The 16,443-nt window shown below is 37.6% G+C and overlaps 1 protein-coding gene across 6 annotated transcripts in view; it reads right to left on the minus strand.

Annotated features, from left to right (window-relative positions):
* The window catches only part of vgll4b (vestigial-like family member 4b), a 44,525-nt gene that overhangs the window by 19,594 nt on the left and 8,488 nt on the right, over positions 1-16,443 (minus strand). The window contains exon 1 of one of the 6 annotated variants that reach the window (XM_026932822.3): positions 1,984-2,448. The exons of 4 other annotated variants lie outside the window; for them this stretch is intronic. In XM_026932822.3, the coding sequence (XP_026788623.1) occupies positions 1,984-2,065 (82 nt within the window). In that variant the 5' untranslated portion in view covers positions 2,066-2,448. Of the gene's footprint in view, positions 1-449; positions 827-1,983; positions 2,449-16,443 lie in introns of those variants that run through there. One more of the 6 variants, XM_053227259.1, reaches the window with a different exon arrangement.

Here is a 16,443-nt window from a genome sequence, read left to right on the forward strand (position 1 = left end):
CGGCCTCCCCAGTGTCCCGTGTTTGGCTCTGTTCAGTTTCAGAACTTCAGTCTACAGTCTGGAAGCTGCACAAGCTTCTGGGTCACGTTTCTGTTCTCGATAAGTGATGGCTGACAACAGGAGTCTGGTACAGCGTGGTACAGGAGGGGAAAAAAAAAAGCCTTCCACCTTCCCCTCCACCCAGACACACTCAGTCTAACATCACACACTTTATATGTGAACTCAACAGCTACACACCATTCTGAAATGTGTCTAGTTTGGGAATTCAAAATGAAAACCTAATTACAAGTAATCAAACAACTCCAACATCACAACAGTTGCCCAAACTGTTAGCCCACTGAACAATGTTAAAACCATAATACTGGAATATTAGTATAGTGAATATTGAGACTCTCTCTTCCAGAAAAGACACACAGCTGTCCTTTATGATAGAAGACCATTGACCTCACCACTGGCAGCTTCCTCCTGGATGGACCACAAGAACAGCGACAATATTTTTGAAGTGTCCACAATGACAATATTGTGCCAGTTGAATATCACAATAATGCGTAGTTCAGCTCCACAGACCTCTCAACAAAACAGCAGGAACAAAAAAAAATTGCTCTCTGCCATGAGAGCTTTGGAGAAAAGTTAGCAAAGTCCATGTAGCCCAAGGCAGGGAAAAAAAAAAAAAAAAAAACTAAATCTATGAGATAAGTAAACACACACACACACACGTGTCTCAGTTCTGTTAAAGAGCAGTGTGTTGCTGTGGATTTTATAGACATCTGTAAATGTTGCTGTTTCAAAACAGGAAGGATGTGGCAAGGAAATTGATCAACATCTGCATCATTAGACAAGGAAAGCTACACTCTGGGAACTGGATCACTCTGCGTGACTGTATTACTTTCTGTATGACTATGATATTGGAAGTAAAATTAGGTAATACCACGTAGTAAGAAGAACAAATGCGAAGCAAATGGAAAGTTTTATCAGACCCGTAAATTGATGAGGATCCTGACAGTCTGTCTGTTCTTTGATATACAGCATGGAAGCCAAACTTACAACCTTGTCCAATACAAAAAAAATAAAAAAAAATTATAAAAGTGTATCGCTATTACATTGCTACACACTGCAATCATTATACACCTAGTGTTACATTCCTGTTTTGAGTTGTTTCAGATGTGGAAATAACGACTCACCAAGTCATAATGTTTATTATCATCTACTTATAGTTATTAGTCCATTTGTCTGGTTACTTGAATTGAATGGGTTTAATCCAAACCCAAACTCAAAAACAAAACATACTGTTCACATTTGTAAAAGAAAAAGTCAATATTATATTATATTATATAATATAATGCATTATAATAAAGAGTCCTGCAATGCCTATGCTATAATAAAGCAGGGATGTTTTACAGTTAAAGACTGGCTTATCAAGAGCTTATGATGGGTCACAGTCCTCACAAAAAGCAGCTAAAAATAAAATGGAAATGGCATGGAGAATTTAAACTGTACAGAAAACACATTAAGAACATAAATATATTACTTTACAGAGGTTTCACAGTGTGATGTACTGATCTAGAGCTCTACAGTGACACCAAAATAAGGAACAACTGTATAAAGATCACTATTACTTACTCTTACTCACTGAGTATTAATATCAATCTATATTACTGCCATGTCTTATTTTTGTATCAGTCGATTTACTACTACTCTCCATCACTATCTCCTCTAATTACACTACATTAATGAGGTCAGTGTGTAACATTACCACTCTTTATCCTTTGCTAAGCCATGTGTGACCCTAACATGCTTCTAAAAGAACAACAAATCCGTCCTTTTAGACACTCTGAGCGTGGAATAACGCTGTATTTGGTTATAAACCGTTTCTACTTCTGCTTGTACTGACCAAGTTGTACATGTAGTAAAGGCTCCGGGATAAAAGTCAACACAACAAATTCAGGATAACAAAACCCAAAAACAATAAGTATAGAAGTTTACCGTCGTAGCATAAAATGCCAATGTTGTTGTTCATTTTGTCCAAGTACTGGTAGTTCAACAGGTCCATCTTGGTAAATAGCATTTATCAAACTAACAGGGGGGAAAAAACGCCAAAGTCGTTCTCCAACCGAGCTAAAAAAAAAAAAAAAAAAAAAAAAAAAAAAAGAAAAAGGCCCAGCCTTTAAAAACTCCTCTCAAATTTAACTTCAACCCGTCTAGGGTCGAAAACTTTACCACGAGCTATTCACACGACTGTCGAAAGAGCAGAAAGAAAAGTTGAAAGCCCTTGAAATGAACTGTTTAGGGACGAAAAAAGAAAAAGGAGCGGATCGCGTCAGTTCTCCTCACAGCCCCGCTGTAAGTCAACTGCACTCACTGGCGCGCGCGCGCGCGCGCTCCGCTCTCAACCACCCGACTCGGACACTGCGCATGCGCGCTACATCACCAAACACCGCGGACGGCACTACGCATGCGCTCTACATCCCTCTTTTTTCCCCCCATTCTTCCTGAACGAAGGCTGAATCTCAAACAGCTCCAAGTCCCAAAATCAGTGCACTCAGTGAAACAGGAAAATAAAATAATGACAGCATATATAGTGCACTATTTGACCGTGGATAATGAATATGAAAAATTACAAAGGAACTGGAAACAAGGACTAGCACACATGAGAGTGTAAACTTTTTAAACGTTTTTGTATACATTTTAATACAGCCTCACCCATACATACATATATATGTACATACATACACAAATACATATACACACACAATCCTGGGCAAAAAAAAAAAAAAAAAAAAAAAAAAAATGGACCAAGCCTAAATATTAAGCTTTTAATGGTCTTAACAACAAATCACTGGTCAGGAAATGAGCAAGAATTAAACAAATAGATAAAGGGAGTTAGTTTGGGAAGCTTTTCCCTTTGATTTCTTTAAATGTTTAAGCCTTGTTGTCCTTGATGGGCTGCATCAGGTGCGGCAGAAAACCAAATAATGACTAATCTTTTAAGAAAAAAAAACCATCCCAGAAGATATTTTTTGAAAAATTTTGTACACCCAGACATGTGTTTTACATCAAATATTTTAATCATTATCATGATTTTAACTTTGTGTACGACAATATAAGTGAATTTCCCTGTTTCTAGTTTTTCCCCAAACAAACAGTTCACTGCAGCAAAAGTAAACCAGCAAATGGTGGCACAGGAGCTCTCAGGAGTGCATCTGTTTCATTCGTGCTCATTTTCTGACCATGATTTGTCGTTAAACCATTAAAATCTTAATATTTTCCATTCTGAGCTTGGCCCATTTTTTTTGCCCAGGATTATATATTGGATGATATATTCTCAGCCTGCTTCAATTAATAATATTTTTTCACTGTGGCCAGTTAATAATAAATAAAAGGTGAATGCAAATAAACGCTAATAAATCAATAATAGACACTAAATACATAGCTGTAGATAGTAAAAATAGAAAACACTACATGAATAAAGAATAAAAAACAGCCATTTAAATAAAAATGGCCATTTATATATGCTGAATAGGTTATATTATTCTATTATCCTAAAAACAAACCTTCACAAATATCAGAAGTCAACTTTCGAAAGCAAATCAACGTTTCCTAAATAAACTTTAACAGAAGTAAAACACAGAAGCCAGGCTGTGTGTGGTTACTAGCAATACTCTAGTGCCCCCTTGTGGCAAACACACTGTGTTGAATCAGCTTGAGCAGAGCAGGATATTTAAAGCCTTTTAAAAAAAACTCAAGTAATTTATGCTCACATTTTTCACTTTCTACAAGCTTGAGGATGTCAATGTCGACTTATATTGCTCTATGCAGGGTGTAAAAAGAATGGTGTAATACATCCTGTGTAGGGTACACTTGCATGCTTAGCAAAATTTGAGAATGGTATTTTCTTGTTATAAAACAGAAATTAAATATAACTGCAGGAAATTATATATTAGTGCACAGGACTAATAATCAGAAAAAAGTAATAACAATAAAAAAAAAAAAAAAGTATAATGGCATACTGGAAAGACAATACAGAGGCAATACAGAGACAGTGCATTCAACAGTATAGTGCAAAGAACGAAACCTTAATGGAGGATATGAGAGCATAACATTTAAAAAATCTGAAAACAGACGGTTGACGGTCAAACCAGCAAGACGACTAAGTCTTGCATAAGTATTATACCTAGGGTGTGCCTCTGTACAGTGTTTTCCCACACAAAGATAAACTGCAAGACTATGTGTATCTAATTGTGCTGGTTAGTCGTTTTTAATGAGCATGCCTGACTGGTTAAGACAAAAAAAAAAAAAAAAAGGAAAAATCTGGGTGTTACACCATGAGGGACTAGCAGGCTTCAACTCAATAACCTTGCAAAATTTACACTGACATAATAAACAAAACTTTAATACTTTTAATGAATAAGTGAAAAAAAAAAATCACCAAAGGAGTAAGCATATCACACCATCCTATAATTATTATATATTACTATATTCTATCATTATTATTTATTATATTACTTACATATATATATATGTTTTAGTACTACTCTCTTTAACCATGTTCTCAGGTGGAAAAATCAGTGGGTGCTCGGGACAAGCACATTTCATGTCCAGGCTATTTGTTTTTTATTTGCTGTTACCCTGTGGACAAATACAACCTTCTGATCTTTGCAAAATTCAATTCAATTCAATTTTATTTGTATAGCGCTTTTAACGATGGACATTGTCACAAAGCAGCTTTACAGAAATAAAAGTATTCATTTGGTACGTGGATATGTTTAAACCTCATGTGCTTTGTAACTATCACGCATGCTTCCAAATGCCACTATCCGCTGCACTACACATATTGGCCAAGGTGCAAGATGGCCGACGGTAGAATGTATTTACTAGGTTGATTAGTTAGCATGCATGGGTGACAGATGATCTGTTCAGAATCTGAACCATGCATGTACATGGAAATACTGACGAAACTAAGTAAAAAAGTGCAGTGCAAAACCATCGCATAACTCTCTATACGCAGTCGGCTCGCAGTTAAACATATCAAGAGAAAACAAAGACGCTAGGCAGACTCCAATAATATCTTTTACATGCGATGCGAGGAAACCCAGCCACTGGGAGTGTACTCTCAATGCTAGTCCCAAGTCCGGATAAAATTGGGTAGGGTTGCGTCAGGAAGGGCGTAAAACCTGTGCCAAATCAAACATGCGGACCAATGATCCGCTGTGGCGACCCCTAACGGAGCAGAACAACAACAACATGCGATGCGAGGACACAGCACCAAATCTCGTGGCCAAAACTTCAGCCAGTGACTTGCTGGCCATTTGTTGAGCACGATGTAGCACATACACTCACCATCCACTTTAATAGAAACACATGTACACCTGCTCATTTATGCAGTTATCTAATCAGCCAATCATGTGGCAGCAGCACAATGCATAAGATCATGCAGATACAGGTCAAGACCTTCAGTTAATGTTCAGAATGAAGAATGAAGAAAAAGTGTGATCTCTGTGACTTTGATTGTGGTACCAGACAGGCTGGTTTGAGTATTTCAGAAACTGCTGATCTCCTGGGAATTTCACACACAAAAGTCTCTAGAGTTTACACAGAATAAAACCTCAGTGGTTTTAACCGTGGAATGGTTGTTGGTGCTAGAAGGGCTGGATTGAGTATTTCAGAAACTGTTGATCTCCTGGGATTTTCACACATAAGAGTCTCTACAGTTTATAATACTTAAGGTAATGTGGTACCTGGAAATAATGACTTAACCAGTAATAATGCATGTACTGTAACTCATATATAAGTTCCATAAAGACAAAAAGTAATATTTACAGTATCATAAAGAAGCTCCAGCTCAGAACAAAAGTTCCAGCTCAGAACTAAAGGAGCAAACATCTGACACCAAATATCTTGATTGATTGACAATATTGGAGTAAAGGGAAAGTTGCATGCATTTTTAGCCAAGCTATTCATTTAAATCCAGACCTGATACTCCGTAAAGATGTAGCTGCATGGTTTGAGTTGAACAACCTTGCTCAAAATTCAACTGCACATCATCATCGAGTAGTGCATTGGAATTAACCCTTTGCTAGAGACTTTTCAGTTTTAATCATGCTTGTTAGATTTTAGTCAAAATAATACAATAACACTCAGATTTTAAAATGCAAAAACAGGGGATCTGCACTTATACTGATATCTTTAATACTGTTCAGATTAATATTTTGTTCTCTTTCCTTTGACAAAAATAGCTTGCATTTGTCTTCTCACTTTGTGCCACTGCTTATCTAACCACCATTTAACATTTTTCTTAGGCCCATGTTCAAGACCTCAGCAATTAAAGTTGGCATTTTGGGGAAAAAAAAAGATAGAGTTGCAGAAATAATGTTAGTGAATAATTTTCTTACAAAAGCTCCTACACCCCCTGCAATTTCCTGTATAATCCTGTATTCAGACTCACTGTCAATCAGAATCAGGTATTTGAACTATAGACTTGAAGGAGTACATTAAAAGTTGATGTTCAACAGTTTCACCGATTTGAATTTTGTTTTTAGATTTTTTTCGCTCTAAGAATAGCTATGGTAAAAGAAAAGAAAAATCAGCAAGACATAGGTGGACGAATAATGAATGCGTTAGCTAGCCCACTGAGCGAGTGAAATCATCAGTGTGTTGCCCAGACCCATATTTTAGTTGCCTGGAAATCTGACTGACCCGGCTAAAAAGTGGTCTCTAATCTAATATTAGATCATTATATAAAATCAAAAATATATGTATAATTATTTCAATACATCAGAATACTATGTGAGTATAAATATCATGTTTGCTGACATCATACACTATATGGCCCAAAGTTAAACCCATGTACCTCAATTCTGTTGTTGTTATTGTCTGTATTACTAACATAGCTGTGAAACTACAGACGATTGTCTTGATACAGCATTGTGCCTGGCGTTGAGCATGCCGAGTACTTTAATGGAGCACCTACTCCAACTCGTGTGTTTAGCTGTAAGACAAACAAACTTATCACACTTGTTTCTGGTAAGCCAGTGGAACAACAGTCCTGCAGTCAAAATAAACACACTTCTGATTTCACATTGTAAACTCCAACACCCTCATAATATTTGTGATGTGATTCTGGTGTTAATTCTGGTGTTGTGTTTTCGTTATTTCTGTGAGAAATTAGCGGATGGTGCTGTGCTAATGTCACAGGGAGACTTTGCTAGCACAGTTATGATGGAGAAAAAATATCAACCAACTCAAACATAAGGGATAACGCTTTTCTTGCTCACCATTTTTCATATTAATGAGAAATCCAACTTGGAGATAGTGGAGACCAGAAATGCTGGACTCAGTGTTCCAGAATGCAATGCAGCCAAACAACGCTGTTGCGCCGAGTTTCTGCAGACACTCTGCTTGACTAGTTATCGATCTACGAGACATAGACATTGGCATCAGTATTAGCATAAAAGTTGAAGCTTTGGAAGCTGATCTGTTTGAGCAGAGTGTACAGATGATGAGGGTAGAGAGCTGCACAGACTAATGGACTAAAGCTCTGCTGCATCGCTCTCTTTAAGTATACATAAAGAAAGGGTTAAATCCCACTGGCACCACAATAAGCAGTAGTCAAACTGCATTGTGGGTAATGTAGGAAACCAACCAAAGTGAAAATTGACAAGTGTTGTATTAAATTTTCCTTTATTCTGACACGTGCATTATTTTAGGCCCAGTTTTATTTAGATCCTACAACATGCACTCACATGAACCAGGAAGTAGGTATATTACTCTCCTGATTATTTCATTCAGTATGAAACTTTACACTCAGTTAACGTTTAACTGCCTCAGTGTAATCACAGCCCCAGTGCAGACCAAAGGAGAACCAAAGGGGATTTATTCAAACCGATGCCATGCCTTTCATATGACCTTTCTCATCGCTGGGATTACAGCTCTGTCTCTAACTTGGCTCTCAATGGCAAAGGGGATTAAAGGTCTATTCACCCTGAGGCTGTAACCCCCGGCACAGTCCTCCCTACATCCCTGTCAGTTTGAAGGAAAACGCTCCTCATTGGCTTCAGAGAGCCATTGTCTCGAGTTTCACAAACTCGGCACAAAGGCCACACCGGGTGTGAACAGTGGCTCCATTCAACGAGCTGCTTAATCCATTGTCTTCAGTCGTGGGGATTTTTCCCCTTGGATGTAGCAGCGGACCAAGGCTGGAGCTTTTCGCTTCCAAAGAAGGACTACCATACACACCCAGTCCAACTACTAAATTATGGTCAACCAACTCTACCCCATGACTAAAGTACAGAAAACAGAAAGAGCAAATTATCTACCCGAAACACACAACCATTCTCAGCAAGAGGACTCATTCCCACCCTGTTCTCTGCTCATGATCCAAAGCTTTTACACACACTGTGCAAATAATCTGAGAGAAAATTAAGGCTGTTATTTTTACATGGGAAAACTTTGCCTACTAATGCACATTACCTACTGGATAGACAAATAAACAAAAACAAAGAGGATGCCTTAAACAGTAGCCTAATGATGCAACAATCATATTAGAAATTGATAATAAATCAATTATTCTCAAGAAAATAGAAAATAACTGGTGTGTAAAAATAATTCAGATTTTTTAACTGATGGTTAAATAAGATGGCAAGGTGATTTTCCTGCAACTCTGATACTTTTAAAATAGTTCTTTCATTCACAGGTTAACAGTAGGCCTTCCCCAGACTCTGAACAAAGCTGGTCACGTGTTGTTCAGAGGCTACTAAATCAAATCGTATCGTAGCAGACTCAGTGGTATCATCAAATATTGAATCACTGCCTTATGAATTGAAATAGTATTGGGTGGAAGCCAGAGGTTTACACTTCTACATTTATGGCATTTGGCAGACGCCCTTATCCAGAGCAACTTACATTTAATCTCATTTTTTATACATCTGAGCAGTTGAGGGTTAAGGGTTAAGGGCCTTGCTCAAGGGCCCAGCAGTAGTAGCTTGGCGGTGCTGGGGATTGAACTCATGACCTTCTGAGCAGTAGTCCAACGTCTTAACCACTGAGCTACCACTGCCCAAATACCTAGTCTTCTACCTAATACTTCTAGTTATAGTAGAGACTTCAAAATACAACAGTTTATCCAGCATGTACAGTGGGGAAAAATGAATTGTTGTAATGTTATACATAGCTCCATAATCTGATTTTTCAAGAAATATTTTTAAAGAAATTTCAATTCAATTTATTTCACGAATACAACAAACATATGAAATCACAACACACAGTTCCATCCGGAGGATTCTCTGTTGCTGGCTCAATGCAGAGCCCTCAAGCAAGTGGCAAAGCTTCCACATAATTTGGAAAGTGCAGAGCGAATTAGCAGGTCAACCACAAGTTTCAGAGCAAAACATGCGTGCCCCACTCATGTTCTCATGAGCCTGGTTACAGTATTTTACATTACACTTTAAAAAATAAAAAAATTAGTCAGTTAAAAAATAGAAGGAAGTATAAAGGAGGGAAGGAGGGAGGGAGTGAGGAAGGAAATTGGAGGAAGAAAGGAAGGAAGAGGGAGGGAGGGAGAGGAAAGAAGGACGGAAGGAAGGAAGGGGGGTGGGAGTGATAGAGAGAGAGAGAAAGCAAGGAAGGAATGAAGGAAGGAAGGAAGGAAGGAAGGAAAGATGGGTTTCACTTAGCATGTGAAGTACTTTTATCCAAAACAAAAAGTCTTGTTTCTCTAGAAACTCTGTACTTAAATTAAATTTACATTTACTACATCTACAATAATGATTTAAGTACACTGATTTAACCTGGATTGTTCCTCAGTAAATACATAAACAAATAAATATTATAGATAAAGTGTATATAAAAGGGGTCAAGTCATCGTTACATACACATATGGTGCATAAAAGACGGATGCAATATCGTGTTGATCCTCAGCCACAAGTCAAGACTGACATTACGTAACCACTGAGATTAAACACAAGCCAATAAAAATGATGCTTGTCTACTTCAGAAATAGTTTAGTTCATGTTATCACACAATCTGTTATAGAAATCAGCCAAGATTTTATTGGGATCACCTTTCTACAGCATGAAGTAATAATCTTTAAAGACTGCTGAAATCACACAGTCTAAAACTGGCTTAAGATGGAATTTCTTTTATTAAGAATGATCTGCTTGACTAATGTTTGCACATAGACATCACCATGCAAGCACATTAAACACAGGACATTGTATTAAAAAAAAATTAAACTGACTTCATGATGGCTAACCATGATCCTTTATCTTCCCACAAAATGAATGGATGTATCATTAGAATTTGTTATCTTGGCTAATCTTAGAAAGCCAGAGGTGCATTTCAAAGGAAGACATCACACTCTGTGTACAAAAATGAATGTTGATTGCATGCATGAGCTGCTCCATCATTCCCAGAGCCATGTGTTGAATTTTATACACGAATTAGCTTTCTGTTTCAAATATTAGACAAGATAAAATCAATTGGCCATCATCAAAGCTCATTAAAGCTTTGGAGAGAAAAGTTTTCAGAGTTATAGACCTTTTTTGAATAAAACAGAATATTTATTCAGATATTCTTGACATTACTTTTTAGCCTAGATTGATCATACACACACACACACTAGCTTTACATGTGTGCAAGCACATAACTGCACTCTGGATTTCATGGCCTTCAAATTTATTTACTAATAAAAGCACATAGTCAATTAAGGAAACAGTAAATCTAGGATACTTTGTCCTCTGGTTGTGAAACAGGAGATGGAATTCATTTGTGTTTTTTATGCTATTTTAACGGAAACATGTCAACAAACTAAAGTCACAACCCTCATGCCATTTCACTTGAAAAATTCTTCCACCCATTCTTCTGTCTCACTACATACTAGTGAGTTTTTCACTGACATGCATGCTGGTAAGACAGGAATGCAGTTAGTGAAGACACGATAAGTCATGTTTACTATTTTTGTGACCTTAAGTGACTGCGTGTATTCTCAAGCAATGACACATGGTAAGTGTGATTATACCAAAACTCTGCTGAATGTTTTTAATTCTGATTGGTCAGAAGGTGTTCTCTGACAGTACTGGTGGCTGATGTTTATTTTTGGAAGGAGTCTCCAGTGTCAGTGCTTCCTAACTGTCAGAGGTGAAGCTGTTCCTTTCATTTTTCTGCAACATGAGAGTCTTCAAGACAAATGGTTTGCTCTTTGCAGTTCCTCAGTAACATGACAAGCTGCATTTTTCTTTCGAGAGTAAAAAGAACTGCTGGTGAGGGAAAGACTGTTTATAGCTGCTATAACATAAGGGATAACACAATGTGTAAATATACCCAGATTTTTAAAAAAGTATTACGTGTTGTTCTTTAATTGAAAACAAATGTAAGTGTCAAATTGCTGTGGGATAAGAGGAACAAAACTTTGCATCGCACCCCAACATTGCAACAGCATGCAAGTATTCCTTATCCAGTACAAATCAGTGTACTGGAGTCTTAACACAACGAAGACTGACAGCCTGAGGTGCTTCTAACAAACTGCTGTTACAGTTGCAGGCCAAAAAAATCATTTTTGCTTATACAGCTTCACGGCTGGATGATTTCATATCCTCCTACAGTGCCTTCTATCATCAATGTTAAATTTCTCATATCACAATAATGGCTTTACCTTTTATCATGGTTTACATTAACATCGTATCACATTTGTAAACATTCTCCTGTATCCGTTTTCATGGGGCAGCATTATAAAAAAATTATTTACTTTAATGGTGACTTCCCTAGGCATACTAAGGTGTTCCAGGCCCACTGCTTTTATCTATGTAAATACTACCTCTGGGTAAAACTACTCATAAAAATGGCATTAGCTTCCTCCTACTTAATTCTGACAAGACAGAAATACTTCTAATGAAAACACAGGCAGCTAGAAGTAAGCTTACTGATTACATAGTAACTCCAGATATCCTTCAAGTTATATCGTGTGCATTAGTGAAAGACCTTGATGTGAATATTGACTCCAGTCACTCATTTGAAGCTCATATAGATAATATTACTAGGATAGCCTTCTGTCATCTCAGAAATATTGCTAAGATAAGAAATATAATGTCACTAAACAATGCAGAAAAACTAGTTCATGCTTCTGTTACCTCTAGGACTTGTTGTCTGGATGTTCTAATAGGCACATAAATAAGTTCCAGTTAGTCTGCACTGATTATAAAATACTACTATTGAATTATAAAGCAGTGAATGGTCTCGTGCCACAGTACCTGAGGGAACTTCTGCTCTTTTATTATCTAGTGCAGGTTGTTTGTTGGTACCTAGAATAACGAAGGCTACAGAAGGGGGCAGAGCTTTCGCTTACAAAGCATGACAGTTATGGAACAGCCTTACAATTAGCTTTTGGGACTCAGACACAGTCTCAGTGTTTAAGACTAGGCTGAAAGCATTTGTTTAGTGAAGCTTTTAATACAATTTTCTCTTATGTAAATGTGCAGATCTGAAGAGTTCATGGGAATAGAGAGTTTTGGTAAATTGGAAAGTTGCATGCTGTCGCCCCCCATTCTCACACATTCAGTCAGGTTTGTTGTTGACAGTGGAGTAGCTGGCCACTTTATTTCCCAGGGTGTCTCCATGCCTGTGTTATCTTCTGGCTCTCCCTTTTATTTCTGCTGTCATAGCTAGTCTTGCCAGAGTCCCTGTTTGCACTATTACAGGATAAGAGCATACCTAATAATCTGTTTTCTGTGGATACCCTAAAGACTGCAATTGCTAAGAATAGTTTACACTCAAGTTACCATCATTGAACAGTTATTAACTTCAGTTTGATATGATAGACTTAAAGTTAAAACTCTAATGATTTTCAGACTCAAGTTCATACAATTAGCACTATTTGACTATCCTTCTAACTATCGTTATAGAAGAGAAATTATTTATAATCGCACTATCTGGTGTCACCCAGAAGAGGATGGGTAGAAGTAATGTATAACTCCTCCCACTGCATGCTTCTCATATCTGCAGGCCGCCTTACAAATGTCAAGGAGAACATTCCTCTGACCATATCTTGACTCCGCACAATTCCAGCAAACTTAAAAATGTTAACAGGTTTCTGCACAGCCTTTCTGTTTTCTTGGTTCTGAGTTATTTTGGGACATACTAACTGGCATGAAGAAAAACATTATTAACCTTTAGCTTTGGGGTTGATTAGAGATCAAAATAATGATGATAAAATATCATAAAATAAATAAAATAATGATAAAATAAATAGGACTTATAAGAAATGTCTTTATCTACGTGTATATAAGAAGCTGGAAGACTAGGGCAGTGGCACACCAGGTTTAAAGACAGAAAAATCACATAAGAAACAGGTTTCCACCCAAGGGATTTAATGGGAAAAATGTTTTAGCGGTTTGAAATGTTCATGCAGGTGATAGAAACAGCAGTTAGCGGTAATTTATAAATGAGGCATCCTTAAAAAACTCTTCACATGGTGAAATTTTGATGTTTTATTTTAAGTTGTTCTGATAACTACAGATTTTCTTGAACTGTTCCTCTGTAACATGTATCTCAAATAAAATAGAAAATAGAAATCTGGTTACACACAAAAGTGGAAAGGAAAAAAACAGGCTGGTGCAATTTTACAGTATTATCGTCCCTACACCATATAACACTGCAACAATATCCAGTGATATTTATTCTGATTATATTGTATTACAACACCTGCCAACCACTGCGCATTTTGCAAAGAAGTTCAGCAAACATATCCGAGTACGCTAGTACAAATTATCACTCAAAGATATACCAAAAAGAGCAGTCTTTTTCTCACCAATAAAACAACGTAGGCCAATCAACATGTGAATCTGGAATGATTTGTACTGGTGTTTTGAACACTCCAATAATAACAAACACTTCCTGAAAGCCATGCCCCCTTCCCCCACCACACGCACTCTCAGCCCATGCAGCTAACCCACTTTCTGTCAAGCTAAAGGGAGAATGTTTTGAGTTCATTAATGTGAAAAACTCCATCAGTGTATATTCTACTTAGCTAATGCTAGAAAAGTATATATTTATACTGGGTGTTTACAAAGTTGATGTGTTGGAAGCAGGAAAAATGAAGCGAAAAAGTGTAAAGATCTGAATGACTTTGACAAGGGTCAAATTGTGATGGCTAGAAGACTGGGTCAGAGCATCCTCAAAACCGCAGGACTTGTGGGGAGTACACAGAACGCAATGGTTAGTTGCCTACCAAAAGTGGTCCAAGGAAGGACAACCACTGAAACGGCAACAGGGTCATGGGTGCCCAAGGCTCACTGATGCATGTGGGGAACGAAGGCTAGCCTATCAGGTCTGATCCCACAGAAGAGCTACTGTAGCACAGATTGCTGAAAAAGTTAATGCTGGCTATGATAGAAAGGCGTCAGAACACACAATGCATGGCAGCTTGCTGCATATGGGGCTGCATAGCCACAGACTGGTCAGAGTACCCATGCTGACCCCTGTCCAGCGCTGAAAACGCCTACAATGGGCACATGAGCATCAGAACTTGACCATGGAGCAATGGAAGAAGGAGGCAGAGTGATGGAGGAGGAGGCAATGTTCTGCTGGGAAACCTTGGGTCCTGGCATTCATGTGCATGTTACTGTGACATGTACCACCTAGCTAAACATTGTTGCAGACCAAGTACACCCCTTCAAGGCAACAGCATTCCCTTATGGCAGTGGCCTCTGCGCCCTGCCACACTGCAAAAATTGCTCAGGAATGGTTTGAGGAACATGACAGAGAGTTCAAGGTGTTGACGTGGCCTCCAAATTCTCCAGATCTCAATCCGATCAAGCTGGGATGTGCTGGACAAACAAGTGCGATCCATGGAGACCCCACCTTGCAACTTACAGGACTTAAAGGATCTGCTGCTAACGTCTTGGTGCCAGACACCACAACACACCTTCAGAGGTCTTGTAGAGTCCATGCCTCGACGGGTCAGAGCCGTTTTGGCAGCACAAGGGGGACCTACACAGTATTAGGCAGATGAATTTAATGTTATGGCTGATCTATTAGGGTTGCCACCAAAAGATTTGTCTGAAAATAGTCAAAACAGATCATGATCAACAGTGAAAATGTGGAAAACCGATTTGTAAAAGGATTATATCGAAATAGGAGGTTATGATTTTTTTTTTAACTGATTACTGTGCATTACTGCAGAATTGCTTAAAAATCTATCATCCAGCAGAGTATTCACAATTGCCATAGAGTCTGACTGCACAGTGGCTAATGTTATTAAGCCTCCCCTTTACACCTGAAATGCCGGAAATGCTCATTTTAATGTCTATTTTAATCCAGTTCTGGATTATTAAATCTTTTATCACAATATTTTAAATTACAAAATTGTGATCAGGGGAAAAAAAATCAAAATTCCACAAGCCTGGGAGAAAATTATATTTAAAAGATGAAGCATAACAGACATTTTTTCACACGTAGCTATTTGGACCATGGAGACCAAGTGAGGAAATCAAACTTAGCAAGTGAGGTTTTTTGCCAGGATTCAGCCACAGCCAACAAAATACGCTAGTAGAAAAAAGCAAGATAGAGAACCTTTCTTATTTTAATTCTAGACAACAATATGACTCATGAATTTTATGGGAAACTATGCCAGAATAAAAGTACAGTTTCATGTGATCAGTTGATCCACAGGATGATATTATCTGCGGTTATGTGTGCACAGGCACAACTTGCTCGACTCCATCACTTTTTTGATGCAACATGGATCCAAAAACTTTCTAAAAGCATCACCATCAGGGTTACTAAAATTAAGAATACAATGTAATAATAAAAGTTGTATAGACAACCTCAGCACCTTTAGTGGCTATAAAGGTGTCGATTTAAACCACTGGTTAAAGTGTTTTTTGTCCATGACACACTCTTACAGATGACTAAAAAAAGATTCGGAAACACTTTTGGAGTGAATTAGCCTGGTATTCCTCTCCTTTTTTTTTTGTTATGTTCCATCCTCATTCCTTTCCTTAGCAATTTTCCCAAATGTTTCAGCCATGTATCCAAATCAACAGGATATGAAATATTATTCAATATTAAGTACATGGCTGTAGATTCCGTTTGTTGTTTTTGTCTCCGAAAACGTCAGTCCGAAGGAATATAAAGAAAATGTGCAAAATGCACAATTTGTAATATGCATAAAATTCATGTTGGAAATCAAGATTTAAAAAAATGAAATTCGTGTGAAACACCTTTTTCCCGGGGAAAAAAAAAACTTCCAATAGCTCCACGACATAAAGCATTTTTTTTTTAATTCATCAAAACATCAGTTTGATGGAAATGAGCTGCTTGGAGCAAAAATATCTATTTCCCTTCTAACATTTTATCTTTTTTTTTATTTCTGCAACTCTTCTAAAAACAAACAAACAAACAAATAAATAAATATAGGACAGTAATCTTGGTAACTAAGATAGTCACACCACTACA

This window comes from Pangasianodon hypophthalmus, chromosome 20 (genome assembly GCF_027358585.1).
Source record: "Pangasianodon hypophthalmus isolate fPanHyp1 chromosome 20, fPanHyp1.pri, whole genome shotgun sequence".
Lineage (NCBI taxonomy): Eukaryota > Metazoa > Chordata > Actinopteri > Siluriformes > Pangasiidae > Pangasianodon > Pangasianodon hypophthalmus.